The sequence below is a fragment of the Notamacropus eugenii genome, chromosome Y, assembly GCF_028372415.1.
Source record: "Notamacropus eugenii isolate mMacEug1 chromosome Y, mMacEug1.pri_v2, whole genome shotgun sequence".
Classification (NCBI taxonomy): Eukaryota; Metazoa; Chordata; class Mammalia; order Diprotodontia; family Macropodidae; genus Notamacropus; species Notamacropus eugenii.
In genome coordinates, this window is record NC_092880.1 from 1,803,544 (window position 1) to 1,829,912 (window position 26,369).

The window sequence follows — 26,369 nt, forward strand, 5'->3', positions numbered from 1 at the left end:
CCTGACCCCTCCAATCACGACGGCATCACAATCCTGGATCACCTACTGACTCCAAGAGCCGACCTTCAGGAAACACCCATCCTAGATGCCGACCTCACAGTCTTTACTGATGGCTCCTGTCTGAGGAACTCCGAAGGGCAAGCAGTAGCCCGTTACGGTATCACTACGGTAACTGAGGTATTGGAGTTGGGCCCTCTCCCCTGGGCTAACTCTGTGCAGCAGGCAGAGTTAGAAGCTGTATCAAGGGCCTGTGAATTGGCGAGGGGGCTGAAGATTAACATCTATACAGATAGCAGATATGCTTTTGGGGTGCCTCATGATTTTGGAATGTTGTGGAAACAAAGGGGATTTTTAACCTCCACAGGACAGCCCATAAAGAACAGTAAGCAAGTCTCTAGGTTATTAGAATGCTTCCTACTCCCCAGGAAGGTGGCTGTTATCAAAACTACAGGCCATTCTAGTGAATCCACCCCTGAGGCTGAAGGGAATCAACTAGCTGATCAAGCAGCCAGGGAAGCAGCCCTCTTACCTCCGGTTCCTGTGATGATTTCCTGCACCCCCTTGCTTGCTCCCCCGCCTATTGATCTGGTAGCTTTAACTGAAGCCCAAGCTCTTATCTCTCCTGAAACAGCGCGTCAGTGGGAACTACAAGGATGCACTCGGGACTCTGAAACTGGACTTTGGAAACATGGACAGCAGGTTGTCCTACCTCCTCAACTGCATCGACCATTACTAAGTCACTTGCACCATCTGAGTCACTGGGGACCAGATAAACTTTATGAACTCGCCTCTCAGCACTGGTGGGGAATATCAAAGAAGGTGGTTGAAGAGGTGGTATCCGGATGCCAGTCTTGCCCTTTATATAATCCCTCCAAGTCCCTTAGACCTCCCCGGGGTTGCTTTCCTCTCCCCCTCTCACCCTTTGAGATCTGGCAAATTGACTTGATCCAGCTGCCTCCCTGCCGAGGATATAAGTTTGCCCTTGTTATGGTCTGTATGTTTTCCAGATGGGTAGAGGTTTTCCCATGTCAAGCAGCCACTTCAGGGATGGTAGGAAAAATCCTATGTGAACACATCATCCCTTATTGGGGAGTCCCCCGTGAAGTTCATAGTGATCGAGGAACTCATTTTACTGGCAAGGAACTCAGAACCATTCTGGAAGCTTGGGGAATTCATCAGCACTTGCATTGTGCTTATCACCCACAGTCTTCAGGGATAGTAGACAGAACCAATGGAGTATTGAAAGGGCTACTAGGAAAATTAACTTCAGATTTCCAGGCACCATGGATTAAGGTGCTACCTATTGCCCTCCTTGCCCTCCGGTCTCGACCTGTGGGCAAGACTAAACTCTCCCCCTATGAGATTGTCACTGGGAGACCAATGCCTCTCACCCCGGCAGACCTCTCCCCACTCGCTTCGCATTGTCTTCAGGAATATTGTGTCAAACTTGGTCAGCAGATTCATCAAGTTCAGGACCTTGTTTCTCAGTCTTATTCTTTAGGTCCACTGCCGGAAACCAGCTCCCTCATCTCCCCTGGAGACTGGGTATACTGGAAGCGCCATCTACGGAAACACTCTCTGGAACCACGGTGGAAGGGACCCTTTCAGGTGCTGCTCACAACCTCCACCGCTGCCAAGCTCCAAGGAATAGACTCCTGGATCCATTTGTCGCATCTGAAATTAGCTCCTGCTCCAGCGTCGACATCTGAACCGATAGGAGACCTTGCCCTCCGACTTCGAAAGGGCCAGAAAAAGACGACATCTGGTGTAGACAGCTCTCCCAAGAGTCCAGACCAGGCCTGTGCGAAAAGCAACAGCTCCCTCCCCACTCTTGCTTAATCGCTTTGTGTCCCACTATGTACCTCCCACTATCCACTTTGATTTCCTTTACAACTTACTCCTTCTGCTTAATTGTCATTGTCTTGCAATGGCTGCCTATCTCTGGGGATGATCAAGAATGGGGAGGAGGTGATTCCTTCTTCCCAATTTACCCCATGCGGAAGCTGAGCCAGGGGGCGGCCAGACTATTTAATCTGTCCAACTGTTGCTTGTGTCTTGACCCTCTAACACGCATTTCAGCACACCCTATATCAGCCTCTGATTGGGGGTCTGTCGAAGTGGAGTCCCAGGCTCACCCCATGGAGGGCATTAGGTTCTCGGAAGATGGGCATCCTGGAATGCCGATCTTGGTTCAAAAGGCAAATCAGGCACAGTCTACTGAGGAATATGACCTTCTCCTTAGTGCCCCCTATTTCCGAAAGCGTTTTAAGAAAACCAGAGTCCATTTAATGCCTTAACTAGCCCTAAGGGTCCTGTCTTTTCAAAGGTAGCCTGGGCTTCCACGGCAGCCCCTGCTATTTTTTGCTACTTATCCAACCACACTTCTGGAACCCCTGTAGGGAACCTCGACCCTGCCCGGTGCAATCACATAATCTGGCTGCGCCCTGGTAGAATGCTCTCAACTACGGGAGAGAAATCAAGTGTTATCTTTGTAACCTTGCCCTCTGCCTGGATTCTAGGCACCAACACAACTCAAAAAGACTCTACTTCCACCTACTGTGCAGGGTGACCCAATGGTTATGTCTGTGGCAGTGACTGGTTTCTCCTCAATGCCACTTTCACCCCTGGATCCTGCCTAAAGCTGTGGCCTGATAAAACAGGAGATGAAACAGTTTACCTGGACCACTATCGGGGTTACTTGTGGGCAGAAAAAGGGTATGGCCCTGTTTCCAACGGAATGACCAACAACCCCTGCCTAAACCCTTCTATGGGCCTCATTCTTTCTCAGTCACGCTTTTTGTACAACGATACTAGAACTTACTTTTACCGAGGATCTAGAAATAGTATTAGACCGTTCCCGGGTTCCCTTACTATTTCCCTTACACTACCATCTTCCTTAGGAATGTTCTTCCTGTGTGGTACATCCCTTTATCAGACCCTTCCTCCTCAGTGGACAGGACTCTGTACCATTGTTCGAGTAGTGCCAGACCTCCGATATATCCCAGGCTCAACTCCGATACCCATGCCACTTCAAGACCTAATTATTGCTGACCCCAACTCCCCTGCCAAGCCTCTCCGCTTCAGGCGTGCCATCCAATTCCTGCCCCTCATCATAGGAGGTAGTATCCTGGCAACCACAGGAGTAGGAATAGTAGGGCTAGCCGCTACAAATGAAGTATATAAGGATCTATCTCACGAAATTGCAGACCTGATTGACAATTTCACCCAGGTGGTGGGAGACTTGCAGACTGAACTTGGCTCTTTGGCCGGAGTGGTCTTACAAAATCGAAGAGCACTTAATGCCCTCCTTGCGGCTCAGGGGGGTGTCTGTGTCTTTCTCGGAGAAGAATGTTGCTTTTATGTTAACAAATCCCAACAGATACAGGATAGCATAGATGTGTTTCGTTCTCATGCCACTCAGCTACGGAAAAGGGCTGAAGCACCCCAGTGGTATGATATGTTTAGTTCCCTTTCCCCAAGAGTGGGTGGCTTACTCAGATCCATCCTCCTTTCTGCTGCGGGAGTACTTGCTATTCTGGTCCTTATTTTCCCAGGTATCCGAATAGGATTAGCCTTGGTCCACAAATGTTCCACCACTTTGGTGAACAAAATAATGCTGACCAAGATCATTTTCCCCCAACCTACTCCAGATGCACAGAATAGTGCATCTCCCTGTTCCATTAAGGAAGAATTTCTAGAACTCCCATTCCCATTTCCTGAAGAAATGTGAAGCTTTCCTTGGTCTACAGGCGAAGCCTTCGGCTTGCCTTTGACCAAAAGGAGGGAATGATAATGTTTGATATAAAATTTTGAAATAATCTCTTTGTTCTCTCTGAAGCAAACTCAGAGAATGCCTCCTCCTATGTCAGCAAAAGCCAACCAAAGCTGACTCTGCATTCCTTGGAGACCTTTAACCTATGACATATCTTGAATAATGGGTCTTTCCTTTGTATCTTATTATCTATAGACACATACTATGTTATGGCATATTAATGGTAAAAAAATATAAACGTCTTAGGTCATAATTTCTATTGAATATTGTTTGCCCCTTCCTGTGTCAATTATCTGTGGTGGGATTTCCTTCCTTGTCACCAAGACATATGTTTACCCAGCTTGGAATCTCAACATTTGATTGACATTGCTTTGTTAATTGTCTTGTCTTACTGAATTTCTGATTTGGGTAGTTAAGAGAGTTTCCTCCTCATGGCAAAATGTATTTAAGACAGATGATTTCTGTACTAGGTATCTTTAAGAGGGAATCAATTAATTAATAAATAACGCATGCCTTTAGTCTAATGTCTTTTCTTTAACCAAGTTTTCAGGTTAACACTATATACATACATAGTTACCTGAGAGAGAAGCATCAGCTTCTCAGTTTTAAAAGTGTGCATATGCATGGTGCTCCCTAGCAGCTACCCAGAGTCTTGTCTGGCCAAACACTTCCAGTGAGTAAGCCCCAAAACAAAGCCTCACCTCAGAGTATATATACATTTTGCAAAGCCAGAGGGCACAACCCTTGAGAACCAGTGCCTCGTTAGAAATTAACAAAAGGTGTGGGCCTTCCGATGAATTTCTCCTAATCAAGCTTCTCTTAATGTGTAGGGAAGATCTTTAACTCTCATTGACATAATTAACATGACAAGAGCTTATCATCAGTATAAATATTTTGGACGGACTTTGCAAAGGAATCATGAGATCGTCCCTAAGGTGAACTGGAGAAGGACGGCAGAATGGATTGCCTTCATGGTTCTTTTAATGACTTCAAATTTCTTGAAAGAAAGGCTTATCTTTTTAGCACCAATATTCTTCCAGTGATTCTACATAGCTGCAAGTCATGGAATGCCACTTTCTAAGAAGCTGAAGGTGGCAGATAGTGGGTGTGAGTTAGCAACATTATACATTACACATGAGGAACTTATAGGATAAAGGATGTAAAGGATTACATCAGAAAATTGTATGACCCCACAAAAAGTCTTGGATGAGAGTTAGAGATGTCTAATGGAAAGTCCATATACTCAACTGGCATTCCTGCAATATCTAGAAATCTAAAGGAAAAGCTTAATGGACAAAAGTTGCAGAGTATGAAAGGACATGGATGGGTTGAGACCTGCACCATTGCAGGGAATACCCACATGTGACAAATGAAAATATTCTTCAAAAAGTTTAAAAATTTCTGGTCAAACTAAAAAGGCTATAGAATTTAGGTGATCCATGTTGTTTGTGTACTATGATCTTAGTTCTTTCAACTGAAGCACTCTTACAAAATATCTTGATTATAATAGAGCTCTCACCAAATAAAAAGTGTGAAGACTATACAAATTTACTCTAATTCCATAACTGCTGGGATTTTTCTTTTAAAACTATTCATATCTGGTTATTTCAAAGGTTATAATGAAATTGGGGTTATCTTTGGAATTTTTATCTTTGATGACTATTGGAAAATGTATTGCAAAACATCTTGTCTCCCCCTCCCTCATTAACTTTGTTTCCTACCATTCTGTAAAGATTAGTCCAGTTATCACAAATTAAGCCAGATGGAAAGATGTCATTGGACTGTGATCAGCGTCCATTCGATGTGATTGAGGAGCTGAGTTAATGAGTATTATAAGAAAAAGTGAAGTTTGCTTTGCAGCAAAAGAATGTTTCTAGAGATTGTGCAATAAGTAAGAGAAGCTCATCTCAGAACAGTACTGACATTTTAAAGTGTGATAATGTTTAATATAAAATTTTGGAATAATCTCTTTGTTCTCTCTGAAGTAAACTCAGAGAGTGCCTCTTCCTATGTCAGCAAAAGCCAGCCAAGGCCGACTCTACACTCCTTAAGGAGACCTTTAACCTAAGACACTATATCTTGAATAATAAGACTTTCTTTTGATGAATAATGAGACTTTCCTTTGATGAATCTTATTATCTATAGACACATACTATGTTATGAATAATGGGACTTTCCTTTGATCTATAGACATATACTATGTTATGGCGAATTAGTGATAAAGAAAATATAGACATCTTAGATCATAATTTCTATTGAACATTGTTTACCCTTTCCTATGTCAATTATCTGTTTAAGGGTGGAAGCCTGCCACTTAGTAGTGGTGGGGTTTCTTTCCTTATCACCAAGACATATGCTTACCCAGCTTGGAATCTCAAGGCCTGACTAACATTGCTTTGTTAATTGTCCTGTCTTACTGAATTTATGATTTGCTTAATTAGGAGAGTTTCTTTCTCATGGCAAAATGTACTTAAGACAGATGATTTCTGTACTAGATAGTCAGAGTCACCTCTGACTCCATAGCTCTATGTAACTGTTTTCTTTATAGGGAATCGATCAATTAATTAATTAAATCATAAAATGTATGCATTCAGCCATGTTGCCTTTTCTCTAACCAAGTTTTCAGGTCAACAAGTGCAACTTTTGAGCACTGTTGCCTAATATACATAGCACAGCTGTGGAATGCTGGGGAACAACAGGAGTTGATAGATCAGCTAGAAATGTGACTGTCTTTTTTAGCAAGAAGAAAATTGATAGAGTTCTAATACCCAAACTGGCAGTAAACTGCAAAAATAAATTGTACCTTTCTCTCAGACAAACAAGATTATAGTTAATGAGATTGTCATTACAGATCAGGATTGGACGATACAAATGGATGAAATAACTCTGCTGGACAGTGACCAAAGCCCAGATAAGCAGACGGTGCTCTTGCTGCAGCTGGCTGTACCCTTCTTTCCAAATCACCCATACTGAACCGCTTTCTATTTCTTTGAACGTATTCGCTTCTGATTATTCTGTATATGCTTATATATGTACTTGCTGTCTTCTCCATTAAAATGGAAGCTCTTTTTGAATAGAGATGGTTTTTTGTACTTGGCACTTGTATCCCCAAAGCCTCCCAAGGGTGCCTGGAACACAGGTCCTTGACAAATGTCTGTCCATGAACTGTAATTGACTGAAAGAACTGTATGGCAAAGTTACTGTTGCAACTCCCTGACCAATGAAGGGTCAGGGTGGGAGAGATAATGGATGCTGTTGACCTGAAAACTTGGTTAGAGAAAAGGCAACAGGCTAAATGCACACATTTTAGGATTTAATTAATTCATCGATCAATTCCCCATAAAGAAAACGGTTACATAGCGCTATGGAGCCAGGATCAGAACTGGCTGACTTAGTACAGAAATCGACTGTCTTCAGTACATTTTGCCATGAGAAAGGAATTCTCTTAGATGGACACATTGTAAACAAAAGTGGCGGCAGTTGGGTTTTATGATCCCAAGCTATGGGCATCTTCATTCTGTAGCATATCTCTGTGATTTAAGATAAGGAAAAGGTCCCATCACCCAGATAACAGGTATCCTGTCCTAAACAGGCCTTAACAGAGTTTGACAAAAGCTGAAGTTACAAGCCCAGGTATCTGTGTTTTCCTCTAAACAAAGGAGACTATTAGGTCCAGACTCTTCTTAATTCCAACTTTGGCCCTTATTAAAGTCTACAATTTATACTGAATATTCACAATGCCAATAGAAGGGACTCCTCCCTAACTCCCTAGTGGATTTTGGAGGGCATTCTTCCAGAAGAAAAGAGAATATTATTCCTTTCTTCCCCTATGGCTACGGTGCTAAAATGTCTGACCAAAGTCTATTCAATCAACATTTCTGGAGTGCCTGTTTTGTACCAACTTCTGAGGACACACAAAAAGAAGTAAGACACGAACCTTGCCTCACGGAGTGTGCATGTTCAGAATTATGCAATAACGCAGAATACGCCCTAACAGAAGGACAAAGTCTTCCCTACGGTAGCTTAGAGAAGGGAGGGATTACTTCGGGCTCAGGGAATTCGGGAAGGTGTCTCACCCAGCCTTTTCCCTTGGTGCTGTTTTGTTACGGGTTGGTTTTTTCCATGTTCACTCCACCAGGCTCTTGTTGGGGAGGGGAGGGAGAAGTCTCTCTCAGTGAGAGTGGCTGTTTGGTCGGGTCAGCCATCACACATTTATTAAGCACCTCTTGTATACCGGCGTCTAGGCTAAGCACCGCAGATACAAAGAAAGGAAAATAAAAGCTCCTGTCCTCAAGAAGCTCACCCTCCCATGGGGGAACAACTACGCTCCAAGAGCTAGGTACAAGCACGATGGAGACGGGATCAATTGGGGATCCCAGGGGCGCAGGGGGCCCCCCAAGTCCTCCACCACAGTCTCTGGGACCGAGCTCACACAGGTCTGAGAACCACGCCAGTAAATGCGGACGGACGCTGAGGCGGAAGGGTTACGCCTAGGTGTTGAGTCGCGACAGGCATCGTGAGAGGCGCCCCAGGTATCGTGACAGTCGCGATAGGAGGCCCGGCCAACCTTAATTTTGCCATCTCCAGGAGCTCGTTAAACTGTAGAAGCCCGAAAAGGTTTTGATTTCTGTACCTTTTAAAATAGCGTGCTAGTATTTTTTTTTGGTAAAAAGCTGACTGAAGAAGCCCATTTTGAGGGCCGCTCCTCACTTTATGACTAAATAAAGCTTCGGTCAGGAAACTGGGAACACTTTGGGGAACTCTGGAGTTTGCTCTCCGCTGTTTAAAAAATCGTTCTTACTGAGGGTCATGTTGTTTTTAATTCTTCACAAGACGGAGCTGTTCGTTGCCCTGGCGCCCTACTGACGAGGTGAAGCAGCGTCAATAAAAACACGTGAAGGGCGAAAAGAAAGCTCGAGGGAGATTGGATCGGCTTCGAACGGCAGCCGCTGCGCAGGCGCGTAGAACGCTCGGCGGCGCGCGCAGAGGCCCGGATGGACCGCCGCGCTCGAGAAGGTAGCTTGGGGTTGAGGGAGGTGTGCGCACGCGCAGATATCCCTGCGGCTTCCGGCGCGGGCCCTTGGAGGGGGAGGGGTGCGTGCTCGCTCCCGAGGCCCGGCTGCGCACCCGAAGACCCCATGCGGTTTTCGGCGCGGGCCCGCTCTGGGCTTCCCTCGGGGGCCTTAGCGCGCCGAGGGCCTTCTCCCCTCCCCCCAGAGCCCGGCCAGGGTCCGCGAAGCGGGGTCTGGAGTCCGAAACCGCCCTTCCAGGGCGGTAGGGCCCCGTTCCGCCGGGGGCGCGGGCCGTGGCCAGCACGGCCAGAAGCGCCCCTCAGCTCTGGAGCCGGAGGTGAGGCCGGAGCCGCGGGGGGCCTCGCCTGGCCTGGGGGTCGAGGGGCGCCCTCCCGGCGGACCCTCTTTTCTGGGGCTCCGCCACGTCTCCCTCGGACCAGGAGGGAGGGGGGCGAACGAAGGGGCGGGTCGGCGGCCACCGGCGGGAAAGGGAAAGGAAGAAGCGGACGGTGTTGAGGAGGGGGTCTTCGCATCCGGGGACAAAGGTAGCCGGAAGTCGGGGCCGGCGGGCCCCCGTGGGGGTGGGGGGCAGAGCAGGCGAACCGGGGCCGGTTCTTCGGCAAGTCGTCGGGCGAGGTCGGGGCCAGCCCGCGGCTTGACCGAGCTTTTCCTCTTCGGGGTGGTCATGTTCGGCCCCGTCAGGCGGCGGCCGTGCTGGGGAGCTAAGGCCCGACTTGGCCGCGGGCCGCGGGTATGGAAGCCGCCACCTGCCGGCCTCTGGGTTTCAGGAGCTGTCCTCCGGCGGACCTCGGCGAGCTCTTCCCGTGCTGACCCAGGTGAGGGGCGCGGGCTTCTCTGATCGGGTCTCTCGCTTCTTCTCACGCCTCGTCCACTTTGGGGCCTCGGGTGCCATGGCGTCGGTTTTCTCACGCTTGTGTCGTCTGTGCTTCTTTTCCCGATTTTAGGCAAGTGTGCAATACCAGAATGTCTTCCGATGCAGACGGTGCCTTAAGCACCTCACACATGCCAGCTTCGGAACAAGAGACCCTGGTTAGTCTGCTTGTCCCCAGCGCTCTGCCTCCCTGCGCCCCGTCATCCGTGGGGGTTTCAGCTACAAGTGACGAAGCCCCGCTTTCCTAGGGTTTTCCTCTTGTAAAGTGGACCCCGATCCGATTGTCCCCCTCAGGCCGAAAAGAGAAGTTCCAATCCGACCGTGTAGGCTTGTTCCTAACGGGAGCATTAGCAGAGTGAGGTTCCCCCCCCCAAATCTAGCGAAGGCGCTGAAAGTTAGGCTTTAAGTCTTATTCTTTCTCTTTCTGTCCTGTTCTGAGCTGTCCTGAGAAGTCTTGAAGTTTTCAGGTTAGGATGACTGGTCAAGATGTGGTTTATGGAGTCTTTAGAGGGAAATTAAGGACCTTTGGGAGCACTTTTTCTTTCTAAGTTTACATTTTGAATAAGAGAAGTCTTTGTCTCCTCCTTACCTGAGAAGTCGGTCCTTGAACCTAGGGTACAGGGCCTCTTGCACGTAGTAGACACGAGCTAAAATGCTAACTGGCCGCCTGGCATAAAAAGAGTTGATAGGAAATTTCAGAGGTTTATGATTCTATCATTATTATTACGTGCTTTGTTTCTGGTAAAAAAAAAAAAGGTATTACAGATATCTTTTTATGAAAGTTTGTACTTACTCTGTTTTTATATTTTATTTTAAAGTTGATTTTTTCGGAATGAACATTTGCCTTTTAGTTGAACATGGAATAGCTATTTCCATAAGTACAGGTTTTTCGGGTTGGATCTCAAGCTGTTACCTCATCGTAGCTGCATAAATTGAGCAGTGTAATTGTTAGTATTTGAGTGGAAAAACCCCAGAAGCTCTCTGTTTAGAAGAGTGTACCTTTGTTTAATCGTGAACCAAAGGGTTGGTAAGAATTAGAACAACTTTTTTTTTTTTTAAATTAGAACTACTTTCTGGTGAAGTATGAAGTATATTTCTTCAACAGACGTGGAGTACGTTCTGTTTGCAAGAGTCTTAGGTGCTGTAGGGGATACAAAATAGAAAAGAGAAGGTCTCGGCCCTCATAATTCACAATCTAGTAGACATTGATATGCTGAATGTTTGAGATAGGGAGTCCTGAAAAAGTAATTTCAGGCCTTGAAGAACCACGTGAAAGTTATGTTTTGGGGGTTATTACATTAGGTTAAACTAAATCCACAAGGCTGTTTTTTTGGCTAAGTTTTTGACTTGGCAGTGGCAGGAGTTTAAGTCACACCCTTATGGAATAGTTTACATAGACTGATATCTCTGTAGCTGGAAAGGACCTTATAGGTCATCTAGTCTAACGTTTTCATTTTGCAGAGGAAGAAACTGAGTCACGGAAGTTGTGACATGCCCAAGGTCTAAGCTGATAGCAACTTGTAAAGCAGGGACTTGAGCTTAAGTCCTGTATTTCCCAGGTTTGGTCCTCTATGAAATCAAGTGCCCAGGCCCTAAGGAAGCATTGTAGCATAATGGAAAGAGCATTGATCTGGAGGAGAAGAGCTAGGTTCTAGCTCCAACTCGTACAGGCTCATAACTATGAGGACTGATTGCTTTACTTCTCTGGACCTCCTTTTCCTCATCTGTAAAATTAAGAGGATTGTTTTGTAAGATCTTAGGATTCTGGATGCTGTGATTCTTTCATTCCTGCCTATTTTAGACTTCCATGACAGTCCACGATGTGGCTTGATCAAACTTAAATGTAGGTAATCTATAGTCTTGGGTAGATGGTAGATTAAGGACTGATAGGGACCTTAGAGGCCATCTAGTCCCTACTCCCTCATTTTACAGATGAAGAAGCTGAGACCCAGAAAGAGGTTTTGAACCTGAGCCCTATGATTCCAAATCTAGCACTGCCACACCACACTTTATGATTTCATGTATTTGATTATTTTACGTGGTTACATACTAAGAAACTCTTGGTTGTAGAAAGATTTTCCAAGTGTTATAGATGATGTTTGTACTTTATAGGTTAGACCAAAACCATTGCTCTTGAAGTTGTTGAAGTTTGCTGGTGCACAGAAAGAAACATTCACATTGAAGGAGGTAAGGTATATTCAGAAATTATGAAAGAAGTACATTGTATTTTGAGATGAAATACAATTAAATTTTTTTTGTTCAGCATAATATAACTTACAGTCATGGTGAAATAGTTACATTGTGGAGGAATTTGTTCAGCTGCTAGGGAGATGAGATAGTAGAAGGAATTTGACTCTTTTTGTAGGTGCGTAACACTACTTTAATATACTGATGCTACTACTCAGTGGAAAATACTAGCATCAGGTTTCAAGTGGAAGAGACAGGGAGGTCACAGAGAAGATAATGTATGTACTTGGAGTACTATTGAGCTAGCTTACCTATAGGCACTTTGTATAATGTGAACTATGTTTTAACTCATGATTTATCCTTTATAAATAAAATAGAAAGCATTATATTGGAAGCATTTCAACTCTGCCTACAGTGGTATCATATGCAAAGTTGTGGCCTTACTTCTTCCCAAATCCTCCTCTGCTCTAGAATTCTTTCCCTTTTCCTAAGTCAGCATTTTTATTCTCATCGTAATTTGGCACTAATGTGATCATTACACTATTCTCCTTCCCAGAGTAATTTAATTTAAAAAAAAAAGATCTTTTTAGTCCAAAAGGATGTCTTTTGGGATGTTGATGGGTAGAAGAGAGGCCTTTCCTTTTACTCTATGCCTATTATAGGTTTCACTATTCTCTGACAAAGAGAAAGGATGATCATATCAGTTGGTTGAGCATGGGTTAGGGTGCTTCTTTTCCTTCAAGGCCAGTTTTGAAGTGAAGCGTTGCTTCTTAGCTTTTGTTCTCTAGGAAGAGGAAAGAAGAGGGTAGAAACTTAGAATATTTTTACCATTTTTACCTCCCCAACTAGGGGAATCGTTCAGCAGTGTGTACTTCCAGCCTGCGTGCTTCTTTTTAAGCTTCAAGTCAAATGGTATTGTTCGGGACCAATAATGTGAGTTTTACTTTTTTTTTCCCATTTCATATTCTGCCTCCAAGGGAATTTTAGTTTTCAATTCATTGCACATTTCTTAAACATGCAAAGTTTTGAGGTTTCAGAGACAGTGAAAATAATCCTTGATGTTGAAGAAAGAGCTTTCTTTTGAGAGATTGGAAATACCCTATTTAATTAACTACTTGCAAAAGTAATTAGGAAAAGTGGAAAGGCTTTCAGAAAGAGGTGGCACTTAGGATGTACCTGGAAGGAGTCTAAGGCTTCTGGGCTTTAGCTAAGTTTAGAGAACCAGAATTAGACCAGTTTAACTGGAAGAGAGATGGGGAAGTAGGAACTGGAAAGGGTTTTGATTCCCAGGTTTGAGGAGTTCATCTACCTGGAGCATTTAGCACAGGAATGATATGGCTAGACTTTTGCTGGAAGATTATTTTGGCAGTTACCTGGAGGGTGGTTTGGAAAGGGGAGAAATTGGAATAAAGGAAACCATTTAGGAAGTTACTGGAATAGTCCAGGTAATAGGTGATAAGGGTCTGAAATAAGGTGCTGACTATGTGTGTCTGAAAGAAGGGAATGACATAAGAGACTTTATGGAGGTAGAATTGACAAAACTTGACAACTGATTGGATGTGGAAAGTGATGAGAATCAAAGATATCTAAGATTGTGAATCTGGCTGACTGTAAGGAGGATGGAGCTCTCAACGGAAAGAGAAATTTGGATGAAGGACAGATTGGAGAGAAAAGATGAGTTTCTCTTCTGTATGTTTGGACATCATTCAGTTGGAAATGTTGTATGGAATCCAAGAGACTATTTCTGATGATGTTGATTTTGTAGTCATCTGCACAGAGATAACTGAATCCATGGGAGATTATGAGATGACTGAAAGAGGTCAAAGGGAGAAGAGAGGAGCACTCAGGACAGAATTTCGGGGACTTTATCATGTTAGTGGGTGATGATCCTGCAAAGAAAATTGAGGAAGATTATTTAGACTGGCAGGAGAACCGTAAAAGAGCAGGAACAGAAGGACAGAGAGGAGATTACATAAGAGGAGGGGGCATCAGCAGCTGTAAGTAAAAAACATGGAGGGAAGAAATGTAGCTGGGCTAGTGAGACTGTGGATCATAGGGTGTTTATTCACAGCTATAGCCTTGCAGGTGGAGAGGGAGAGCTCATACTTAGGAATTTAAGTAATTGTGGGAATCCAGGAAAGCAGTGAATTCTTTAGACATGTCTGTCCTGTGGTAACTGGAGTGAGAAGATAGGGACTTTAGAAGTCCGTGGTCAAGTTTTTAGTTTAGCCATCTTTGTCAGAACAAAATTCAATTCTCAGAACATGAATGTTTTGATGACTCATGAGAATATCAGTTTTTGTACTCTTAAGGCCCCCTTGGATGTGGGTAGAGTTTAACTTGCCCTGTCTCTGGGATCTCCTGGGGTTGTTCTCTGTTGTTGTTAGTGAGCAGATGATTTGTCTCGTGGTAGTGTGTTCGTAGGCTCTCGAGCTTTGTGATTGCAAAGGAACAGAAACTGACTACCACAGGAGAAAGATGCTAAGTCATCGTAGTTTAGAAAGCTCTTGTAATTTAGTTACTTTTGATGGCGGTATCACAGACATGAATCCAGAAGATCTATCAGCTTTAACTACACATCATTCTGGAACAGTTCTCTGAAAAACATGTTTTTATAGAAAGATTAAAATCTCACCACTCTTAACCTTGTCAGACCTTACTTAGTGAATTGGATTCTTAGTAATTTTTGAAGAAGGATGGTGATAAGCTTGAGAGTATTCAGGAGGAGGGCAGTCAGGAAGAAGAGTTTTGAGTCCATGACTGCTGAGGTTTGGTGGAAAGAAGTGGATGTGTTTATCCAGAAGAAGCCACCTGAGGGATGTGACAGTGAAGTTCAAGCACTGTCACGTGGAGGAGGCACAGTCCTTAGTTTCATTGGACCACACAGGGCAGAACCAGGGACCAGCGGGCGGGGCGGGGGGAATTGCAAAGAGGCAAACTTAAGCTTTAAGAAAAAGTTTCTAACTGATCTCCCAGGGTGGAATGAGAGGTGGCAGACTCCCACTCCCAGGAGGTCTTCAGGCAGAGACTGAATGACTGCTTGTTGGGTATGTTACAGTTGGGATTCCTTTTGTCTCTAACTTGGACTAGAGAGCTGCCCTATTGCTCCCACTTCTCAAATTCTGTGTTAGGTGGCATCAAACCTATTCCTGAGAACTTCCTGGTAGATATGGTACAGAGGTTGATACTAATACTTTATAGCCTGTTTGCTATATACATATTTCAGATTGTGGCATTGATTTCTCTCTAGTCATAGATTTCATTTCTGTTTCAGGTTTTATTCTACCTTGGCCAGTATATTATGTCAAAACAATTATATGATAAAAAGCAACAGCACATTGTCTATTGTTCAGATGACCTTCTTGGAGATCTGTTTGGGGTACCAAGCTTTTCTGTGAAAGAGCATAGGTAAGCTGTTTCTGTTGACTTCGTTTAGAAATCCCGTTATGACTTCAGGTTTGTTTCTTTTTTTAACCTGTAGGATCATCTTTGTTTAGTGAAAGATTTTCTATAATTATATGTCATGCTAAACGTCATGAGATAGTCTTAGAAACTTGTATTCTTATGAAAACTCTTGAAATTTAATTCTTCAGCTCTGCATTTTTGTTTTCTCCAAATGCATTATCCCGTCTGTACCATAACAGGTTACTGATCACTAAGTCTGTAAATAGCTTTTGAAAATGCCTATTTCCCGTTTTGACATGCTGCTGTGAAACTTTTGTTTTGACATCTAAATGTAACTTAGAGCCAGTGTTTTCTTGTAGAGTTGAAATTCATTACCTTGTTTGTACATGATTTCTGATATATTCATGTTAGGTAATGTTTGATGCTGTAGCTGCTGTTGTGTACAGTTCAATTTTTAAGTGATTTCTGACCAGAAGTTTCATATATAGAAGGAGATTGAACATTCAAGAAAATTACTGATTAGGAAAATGGAAGTAAATAGAAACATTTTAGCAGGCAACTAGCTGGTAATGCTAATTTTCCTTCTCTTTTGGGAACTAGAAAATATGTAATAATGACATGCATGGTAGTCACCAACTGTTCTTTACATGTGCCTAGTTACTAAAGTGATCCTTGGTTCCTCTGTAGATGTTAAACTAATAAAACAAGAACATCAAGTGATTAGCCTAATGTGAATGATAAAATAGAAATGAATACAATTCCTTTGTAGGTTGGATTCTTCTCTGTGAGAAAGATTATGTTTTTTTCCTTGTTTTGACAAATCGAGAAGAAATAGTACTAAGAAGGATATAGTTCTCTAAATCCTTAGGACTCATAAAATTGTCTTCTTTGTTGGCTTACTTTAGTACTAATTAAGAGAGGTCAGTTCTTTATTAAGAGAGCATTGAACTCTGTCACTTGCGTGCTCTGTCGGCCCTAATATGTTGATTCCGTTTGAAACTGTTTAAATCTTGGATTATATTAATTTGAATTCAACCACTATGCAGATTTTTCATCACAGACATATTTTTTTATCTCTCTCCCACCCCCACCAGGAGATTGTATGCAATGATTTCTAGAAACTTGATAGTAGTCAATCAACAAGGTAAGTTGATTTTGAAAGAATTCCAAAGTATTTTTTGAATTGTTTACATTCTAGCATTTCATAACTAGTTTTCATTAAATGCAGAATTAATTATGTGGAGTAGTAGTTTTAATAATTTGATGGAATAATTTCATGGAACAGTACAAAGAAACTTTTTTTATGTAGTATTTTATAGCTTCTAAATCAGTTATGTGTAAATTTAAAATTAACCATGACCTTCTTTAAGTTGGAAATTATTGATTTATTTTGAAAGTTGAGTAATTTAGAAGTCCTTGGTTTGTAGAGGTAATCAATATAGCTAGAACTTAGAACACTGAAAAGTGGATTTTATGTCCTGGTTAATAGTATAATAATCAGTGGTCCTGGATGAGACCATTGAATAAGTATGTATCTTTTTGGTATACTAACGGAGTACCACATAGATCATTGTGTCTGAGTAAATGATAACTTGCTTCTCTGTCCCCAGTGTGTGGTTCTATTTCAGCATAGCCTTGTTAATTCAAGATTTTCCCGGGAAATCAGGTTGGTTTTAGCACTGACTAGAAATTAGGAATCACTAAACCTGAATTTCTGCCTTATACCTGCTCCCCAGCCTCTACCTGAAATTCCTATCTAGAAGAAACCAAAGCTTCTTCCCAGGTCATCCGAAGACACAGCTGCAAGAGAAGACATATTCTATGTTCAATTAAAATGAACAAATATTAAGCACACTGTGTGAAAAAAAAAGGGCATTGGGAGAGGCTCTGAGAATACAAAGATGATAATAATAATTGAGATCTTTATATAATGCTTGAGATTAAAAAGCACTTTAAATATTGTTATCTCATTTAAACCTCACAGTAGCTCTGCATGTGCCTGGGTCTGTCTTTGGCCATGAAGTCTGACGGGTTAATGATTGCCCATGACCACATTCTACTTAGTGGCAGAAACAGGATTTAAATTTAGGTCTTCCTGACTCCAGTTTCAGTGTACTTTCTGTTGTGCCATGCTGCCTATGCCTTTGAAACTTATAAGTTGCTCAGGGATTACTTGTGACTGAATCTGCCCACTTCATTAGGGCTGGCCTGGAACTAGAGTTTTCCTGGGTTCGATTTTTGCATACATATTTGCCTGTGTGTTGTCCTTGCTCCCAGATTCTTTGTAGCTATAATATAGAAGCTACAGTGAACTCTCCAAATAGCTATTGGTGGCTTTATAACTATCAATTTCATTTTTCATCTCAGAAGAACATGTAGGTTAGGAGTGCTACCCTCGAGTGCTGTCATATTTGGCAGAAAAAGTTATGGAAGTTAAATGAAACCTTGGGCATATGGCATCTCTAGATGAGGGAATTTCCTGTTCCGTGAAACAAACAGAATTTAGACATAACTCCTTAAGTCTTGTATAAGGAGTGGAAATTACCTTGAAATCAATCTTAATTTGTAGGGCAAGGATGTTTTTTGGCCAGTGAAATTTGTGTGAGTCTCTTGTGTGTAAAATAGGGAGTTCCTAGGTACATAGCCAATCCAAAAACTAGGAGACAGGAATCTCTACATATACTCGAAGATCTCTATGAGGTATTTCCCTGACAAATCATCATGGCTCTCAAGAAGCAGGTTCATCAGCTTTTTCATTTGGAGAAATGCTGTCAGGGTCACTCTGGTTATATGCCAGTCCCAGTTAGAGTAGTAAAGATACCTTTTGTCTAAGAGGATCTTGTGAAAATAGTTATTATGCTGTAAGAGACCACTGAATAGTTTATCTCCAGCCTTCTCAGTGTCTGTCTTTAATCTACAGTGTATCCAACCTCCTTATAGAGTAGAGAGGAGGTAATAGTAACAATTTTACCTGAAGGACAAAATTGTATATTAATGTTTCCATTTAAATGTTCTTTTGACATCTCAAACTCAATATGCTCCAAACTAAACTCATATTCCTTTCTAAGTTCTGACTCCAAATTCTCCTATTTATGTTCAGGGTATGAACACAAGATTAAGAATATGAAATCTGACAGTTGCCTTCAGATTTCTTTACAATATCTTAAATAAATGGGAATGAAATGCTGGCTGAAGATGGGAGTGCAATCTAAAAGGCTAGTCACACTGTATTTGCCTACTTTCATGCAAATCTAATAAAAAAGAATTCAAGTTTAAAAAAAAAATAGGGAGTTCCTTTCAGTTTCAGATTCTTAAAAGCAGACTAGTTTTTAGGTCTAGGCCTAGATTATTTATGCAGTTCCATAGGGCTTAGAAATAGAGGAAGTAAGAAGACTACTTTCTTCTACTAGGATACAAGCTATCACCAAAAGCTCACTGAAGCTGTGATCATGGGATTGTATACTTAGAACCAGAAGGGACCACAAAGGCATGGTAGATGCCTTTCATTTTACAGGAAACTCAGGCCCAAGGAAATGCAATAAGTTACTTAGGGTCACAATAGCACAATCAGTATTTGTACCAAAGTCCTCTGACTTGAAACCTGGCCCTCTTCTCACTGTACCATACTACTTTATCTGTTAACCTCATTCCTTCCTTATAACACAGTCTTTTTACTTAAATAGCTTTGAAAAACTTCAGTAAAATTGTCACTCAAAACAAACTTGATGGTTACATATGCTTGGGCCTAATCTTGTTTCTAAAATATCAGAAAATTTACTTTAAAATTAAAATTTGAGCTACTAAATTCATTTTGAATTTATATGAGTCTTAATCAGTGATTTCCTAAATGTTTACAGTTATATCTTCTCTTTGGTTTATTGTAAGTCAGAACCTGACTGTTACCTCCAAGTTCTTTCTGTGAAGCAACCTGGATCTCCAGCAGCCCCTATCTCCTTTTACCAGAGCTTCTACTGCTTTCCATCTTCCCAAACTTTTCTTCTTTGCAGCCTGAGCTTTCTCCCCATATCCTCTGATTACTGTCATGGCTGAGAGGTCCAGTATTGCCTGTATGTAGATAAAGTAGCCATCCATCTGTCCTCACGTTTCAATTATCTGAAAGAAAGTTACTCAGAATAGAGATTTGTGGTACTGTCTCCTAATACAGGAATTCAAAAATAATTATTACACTGTGTAATATAAATTTTAGAACTTTTCATCTGTCAAACGAAAATACATTTAATATGTTAATGCATTAAAAACCTTAGTATTTGGAATGATTTTTCTCTTGTTTTTATTTCTCTAATAATTTTTAAAGCCTTTGTAGGGAGCTATAGAGATTGTTGTCTTCAGATATTATTTTCTGAGTTCTTAAATATTCTTGTTTTCTCAAAGAAAAACATGTAAATTTATGCGAACATAGTGGGCTGTTTCACTTCATGTTTGTGTTAATAATAATAATGACTGACCCTTAAAATGTGTCTCATATTATCTCATTTAATCTTTCAACATTGTGAGGTAGGTACTTTACATCCTATTATCCCCATTTAGTAGAAGAAACAAGTTTAGAGAGGTTAAATAACTTTTCCATGGTCATACAACCTCTGAAATTTAACTCAAAATCTTAATCGAATTTTTCATTTCTAAATTTTCCGGGGAAAAAATGCTATTTTAAAGAAATATATTTGTGCCAGCTCTTAGGAGCATATTTGACAAGAATTTCAACTTTGTAAGAGGTTCATGTTTTGCATTTCCCAATTCAATGTCTTTTCTAAACACCTAATTTATATATTTTTTCCTAAGAATTTGCTAGTCCAGATACATCAACAAATGAAGCCAGCTGTCAGCTTGAAATCGGAAGTGATCAAAAGGTGAGCTTTAACCTTTCATTTTCTACTACAGTAATTCATTTGCCCCGGAAATTGTTTGACTTCTAGCTGACTGGTATTCTTAAGCTTAGTATTTATTTTGCATCTGTGTTGAATACTTAGGAGTCTATTCAGGAATGGCAGGAAGAGAAACCATCACCAAATCTGAATACTAGACCAACTACCTCATCCAGAAGGAGAACACATAGTGAAGCAGGTACATGGTGATATTTAACTTAGATTCAAAATTTTGTTTCATTTCTCCCTTGAAATTAACTTTTGTATTGATGGTGGTTGCTTGAAGGATTTTTTTTCCTTTGTTAAGTGGATGGATCTCTGTTCTTTCTTTTCATTCTCTGTTGATATATGATATGGGCTCATTTATTTAAGGCTGGCTAATTATTTTCTTTAAATTCTTTCTCATTTTTTTCTCATTAAAATGTTTTATTTTTACTGCAGTACATCTTAAGTATAGTTTTTCCCAGTGACAGGTAACTTTTCATTTGAGAAAATGAAAAATGAAGATATCTTTGAATAGAAAATGTAAAAGGAGAAAATTAGAAATGTGTTGAATCACAAATATGCTTATACAACACTTATGCTTTATTGATTTTGTACTTCTGTTATTGTACTTCTGTAAAAACATTTGAGTATATACCCTCAGCGTAGTACACTGTCATATAAATTGCTACATGAAACTATTGCACTGATATGTTACATACGTTATAAAAACACAAAAATAGAAGTTAAAGTATGACAGGTAAAGGACAATAGTTAAACTTTTTTTATTAATGGTACATAAAATTGCAATACTTAGAGTGAGAGCAGTTGAATATGTGCTTTATTATCTTTGAAAATCTTGATAATTCAAGGTAAAACATGAATGATAATGGATTGAGGTCCATCTTTTAAAGATTACGAATAATTTCAAAGGATTTTGATTGATTTTCTGTCTTATTTAATTACAGTTCATTGTACTGTCATTTTTATTTTGTAATTTGGCTGATGAAGGAGTAAGAGAAATGACATCCCTGCCATATTCATGTTCATTTGTGCTCCCGCATTATTAATGTTATCCTCAATCCATAGTTTCTTTGCAGAAATCTTTTTAAATCACTTGTCTATTTTGCAAAGGTTAGCGTAGATAAACCTAGATAATACTGTAAATCCACTCAGCCAGGAAAACAAACTGCAATTTGTTGTAATAATGGGGAAAGCAAATCAGTGAATGAGGGCACTAATCTCAACCCTTCTGTGTGGTATATCTCTCACTGTTCCCTTAGAACACCACACATATCGTGATATGTGACCCATCTGAGTGAGGATATTGGTACTAAGTTGTTTATTAAATGTTAATAAAGCTTAATTTTGCTTTTTTAAGGTATAAATAAATGTTAGTAACTTTAACATTTTTTACATCTCAATGGTTTGTCTTGTGCGCACAAGTCATTGCAGTCATTGGCAACTATCTTGGCCTGTTTTAAATCATGGAGGTAATCTTTTGTTTAAAAGTAGCTCTCACTTATATTGATATATCCTGCTGAAGAAATAGGATTCTGAAGAAGTTGAAATGATTAAAGCCACCTTAGCAATAATTTTTTTTTATTTTTTGAGATGCCAGTGATAAAAGTTCATATTCTAGAATACAATATTTATCAACATACAGAGGAGTTGAAAGAAGAAAATCTCTTTAGTGAATTTTATAAATCATTACTTGTGGAGATACAAGTCTGCAAAAATGATATGTGTGATGAACTTTTATAAGACTCATTTGGAGGTGTTTTGGTAGATGTTTCTTTTCAGACGTGTTTGTATGTTACTGTTACCTTTTAGTCCATATGCCTATAATTTTAACTTTTTGGTGAAAAAATTGTCAATGTAAAGGTACACAGAACACTTTCTAGAATTATTATAATTGTATAAATTAACAGTTTTTTCTTTTTTTCACCAAAAGAAGAAAATTCGGAAGAGTTGCCTGGTGAAAGACACAGAAAACGACATAAGTCAGATAGTATTTCCCTTACATTTGATGAAAGCTGTGCCCTGTGTGTCATAAGTGAGATATGCTGTGAACGAAGCGGTTGCAGTGACTCAACAGAAATCCCTTCAAGTCTGGTAATCATCACTTGTTCAGATAGATTAGCTATCTTGTCAGCAGAAATGTAGGTAAAGGGGGTTTGAAAGAAACTCTTTTTCAAAGGACAGGAGTATGGGCTTCTGAATTTGTGATAAGATTTTCCCTTTAAGGGGAGCGACTGTGTAATAACATCCACTTAGATGCAGTCTTGGGGATGGAGAGTTAGAGATTTGATGATAAAATTAATATTAAATGTGATGAAAGATACTTAAGAGAATCAAGCTTATATGGTTTTAGAAACTTGTAGCAATTCTACTTTAGTGATTGTAAAAGTTAAAAAAGCCAGGGCAGAACCCCCCAAATTTCATTAACCTAGATATTTGTAGCTCTTCCTATGAGTCTGAGCACCATAACTGGTATATTTCCTAGTTTTTTCAGTTACTAGAATTTGCGTATTTTCTTGGAAAGCTTAATCATAATTTAAGGCAATGCCTATACGTTTCAGCCACCAGCAAGTATGTCATTGTCCATTATTTTCAACACCTACCACATAGGTGACGTGGTAGGTTTGGAAGTAAAAAAGGGCAGATTTAACTGGAAGGAAGGAAATACGGATGTGACATTATGTATGGTAGGACAGTATCAGTCTTGGTTTTTATTGAAATCTATCACATTTCATTAAGTACCTACTGTGTGTTGAGCATGGTGGGAGATATAAATCATGGCTTTGGTTTCCACTTTATCCGATTTATCCATCTAGCTGAAGGCCAGTGTCTTTTATCTTTGAAATTAGCTGTGTTATTTTAACTTTTCCTGGCTGTCTCACTATGTAACTATAATAAATATCCTTGACACAGTCTTTTATACTATTTATCAGGGGACCATAGGCTGAGAGTTAAAAAATAATTTAGAGATCCTCTAATCTAACTCCTTTCCAAATCATGAATCCTATTTCCAGTATGCCTAATCATTGATCATTTAGCCTAAGTGAAGATTTCCTCTGACAGAAAATCCATTAGTTTTTACGTTGGCCCATTTTACTTTTAAATATTCTCATTTTTAGGAGATTTTTTTTCCCTTAGTTTGTACTGAAATGACCTCTCTGTAATTTTTTATCAATTTGTCTTAGGGGGTCAAGCAAAACAATTATGATCTTGCATTCACATAACAATGCTTCATGTGTTTGAAGATTATCATATCCCCTATAAAATGTTATCTTTTCTAGGCTAAACATTCCTATTTCCTTTAATGAAAAATACAATGATTTAGAGTACTCCTCCTGTTACAGTTCTACTCCTGGTTGAATATTAACTTTTCACCATTTCTTCAAAAAATGTCATACCCCGAGCTAGATATAGTAGTTCCAATATAGTCTGACATGTCTGTCATAGTATAGTGTAATTATCATCTCCTTGTGCCAGGACACTTGGGTCTTTTTTTTCTTTTTTGTAGTCTTACCCTGTGATCTTATTGATGTAAAGTCCCAGGTGAGGAGGCTTCCTCTATTAATACAGATTAGCAACTGTTCTATAACTTAAAATCATATGGAATTGCTTGGGACACTGAGTTCTGAGACCAACTCTGTCTACTACTGATTCTTAAGCTGGTATTCATGGATAAATTTCAGGTTGTCCATGAGCTTAGATGGGGGAAGAATTACATATTTATTTTCACTAATTTCCAAATGAAATTTAGCATTTTCCTTAATTACTTAAAAACATTCTTTTGAGAAGGGGTCCATGGGTTTCACTAGACTGCCAGGGTTTGGAGGGCATGATACAAAAAGGTTAAGAAGTTCCATGCTACCTCTCCTTGGATACTTTTCCTTTCACTGATAGTAGGAAGTTTTTATGACTTATTTTTCTGTTCTTCAGCTGGTCTATTGGAACTCAGAGCCTTGATCAGTCTGTTGGAATTTGGAACCCTCATTGCTCCATTCAAACTCAGGCTACCTTCATTGAACTATTAGAAGCTGGGCTCAAAATTTACCCATTCCGACTTGGATCCCAAAATTCTACCCTCGCTTCAAGGGGCAGGCCTTGTGAGAAAAAGGAAAGGGTTGTAGATTATTGGTGTATGCTGAGCCTGTCAAAGGTCCTTTTTACTCCTAGATTTAGGGGTTGGAGAGAATAAAGACAGGAGGAGTAGGGCAGCCTTCCTGGGTCAGAACTGAGAGAAGGGGGGGGCTGATTTTTAGGGCAAATAGGGATTTAATCTAGGTATTGTGAAAACATTATTGGGGGAAAGAGACATGGGGGCTGTTTGGAGAAGGGGGATGGCAACTGAGGGAAGAATCCATTTTCACTAGTAAAGGGATAAACCAAATAAACCTTGCCTTGAAGTACAGCTGAATTGTTTTGAATAATGACTTTTATGGATTTTTTATGTTTTTACATTGCCACCATTTCAGTTTATAGCTCCTCTTCCCTCCCAACATATATACAATGAGCCCTGCCTTGTAACAAAGAAAAATGGGTAAATAAAACTACTGTCAGCAACTTTTTGACAGTAGTCTACATCATTCCAAACCCACAGTTCCTTATCTTCTCAGAGAAAGAAGAGAAATATATTTATTTTCTCCTTGGGAAGGGGAGGAGCCCATACTGATCATTAAATTTTTTGTGTTTGGCTTTATTTTAGTGTAGTTTCAATTTACGTTGTTTATCATTTTTATATATATTGCTTTTTGGGCAGCTAGGTGGCACAGTGGGTAGGGTGCCAGGCCTGGAGTTAGGAAGATTCGTCTTCCTGAGTTCAAATCTGACCCCAGACACTTACTAGCTGTGTGACCCTGGGCAAGTCATTTTAACCCTACTTGCCTCAGTTTCTTCCTCAACTGTAAAATGAGCTAGAGAAGAAAATGGCAAACCACTTCAGTATCTTTGCCAAGAAAACCCCAAATGGAGTCAGGAAGAAGAATAGGACACAACTGGACCACAGCAATTTATTATTTTCCTGTTTCTACTTATTTCATACTCTGCATTTCTTCATTATCTAGTGTTTTTTCTCTAAATTTCTCATATTTATTGATTTTTATGCTACAATAATATATTATATGTTCATGCACCACAGTTTGTTCAACTGTTTCCTCAGCTAAATGGGTCCAGTTTTTGAAACCACAAAAAGTGTTGCTATGATTGTTTTTGTGTATGTGAGAGCTGTTTGTCTCCCTCTCCACCCCCCAGGACTATACTCTTAAGCATTGGGATCTCTGAATCAGAGATTATGAACAATTTAGGAGAATTTTTCTCCTACATTTTATTCCACATTGTTTTCCAGAATGGTTGGACCAGTTTGCAGGTCCATCAGCAGTGCTGTCTTCCTCATAGATCCTCCAGCATTGACTATTTTCATCTTTTGTTATGATGATTTGCTGAGTATGAGATGAAACTGCAGAATTGTTTTCTTTGCATTTCTGTTATTAATAGTGATTTGGAACATGTTTTTGTATGCTTGTTCACAGTTTGTAATTCTTTTGAAAACTTGATATTGACTGCTTAACTATTGGGTAACAGCTCTTTAGATAATTTGTGATTATGATGATAATAGCAGCTAGCATTTACATGGTGTTTTAAGTTTTGCAAAGCATCTTACAGACATCTCGTTTTTATGAACTATTGAATACAATGAATTTTCCCATTGATAACTTCCCTTCTTATGCCTGATCATTGTTTTATGATTGAGAACCATTTGGTATCTGTGATTGATTGGTGTTAAAACAGGCTTTTGCATCATCAGGTAATTTAGAACTAATGAATACATGCTGTTGATTTCCAAATGTAACCCATCCCAGTCTCATCCCTACCCAATTCATGCCCAAGCTCATTCTCCATCTGGTACGCCTATCCTACAAACATTGGCAAACTTATTTGATTGGCCGTCGGGCGTTATCTAGGCAATATTTTAATCCACTATTTTTTTCCAATTGTGGATTTTTAGACCAGCCTCACATTTGTGTGAGTTTATTTGAAGTTTTGTGTAGTGTTACAGGGGATGATGCAAAAAGTACAGTCATCTGATTAGAAGCATTTGGATAGGCTTGTAATTGATAAGGAATCCTTCATTCAGACTTGATGTAAAGTATATTTTTCATGATGTCTTGTTTGCTGTGAGTCTTACGTGATTTTGATATGTGCCTCCCAGATGCACTTCTGAGGAG

General features: G+C 40.3%; 1 protein-coding gene across 4 annotated transcripts in view; it reads left to right on the plus strand.

Moving 5' to 3' along the window:
• Positions 1 to 9,487: 9,487 nt before the first annotated feature.
• The window catches only part of LOC140516604 (E3 ubiquitin-protein ligase Mdm2-like), a 29,313-nt gene continuing 12,431 nt past the window's right edge, over positions 9,488 to 26,369 (plus strand). For 2 of the 4 annotated variants that reach the window (XM_072627609.1, XM_072627610.1), the window contains exons 1-7: positions 9,526 to 9,620; positions 11,789 to 11,863; positions 15,138 to 15,271; positions 16,363 to 16,412; positions 20,069 to 20,136; positions 20,257 to 20,350; positions 22,088 to 22,248. In XM_072627609.1, the coding sequence (XP_072483710.1) occupies positions 15,165 to 15,271; positions 16,363 to 16,412; positions 20,069 to 20,136; positions 20,257 to 20,350; positions 22,088 to 22,248 (480 nt within the window). In that variant the 5' untranslated portion in view covers positions 9,526 to 9,620; positions 11,789 to 11,863; positions 15,138 to 15,164. Of the gene's footprint in view, positions 9,621 to 9,742; positions 9,835 to 11,788; positions 11,864 to 15,137; positions 15,272 to 16,362; positions 16,413 to 20,068; positions 20,137 to 20,256; positions 20,351 to 22,087; positions 22,249 to 26,369 lie in introns of those variants that run through there. The other 2 variants (XM_072627608.1, XM_072627611.1) reach the window with 2 other exon arrangements.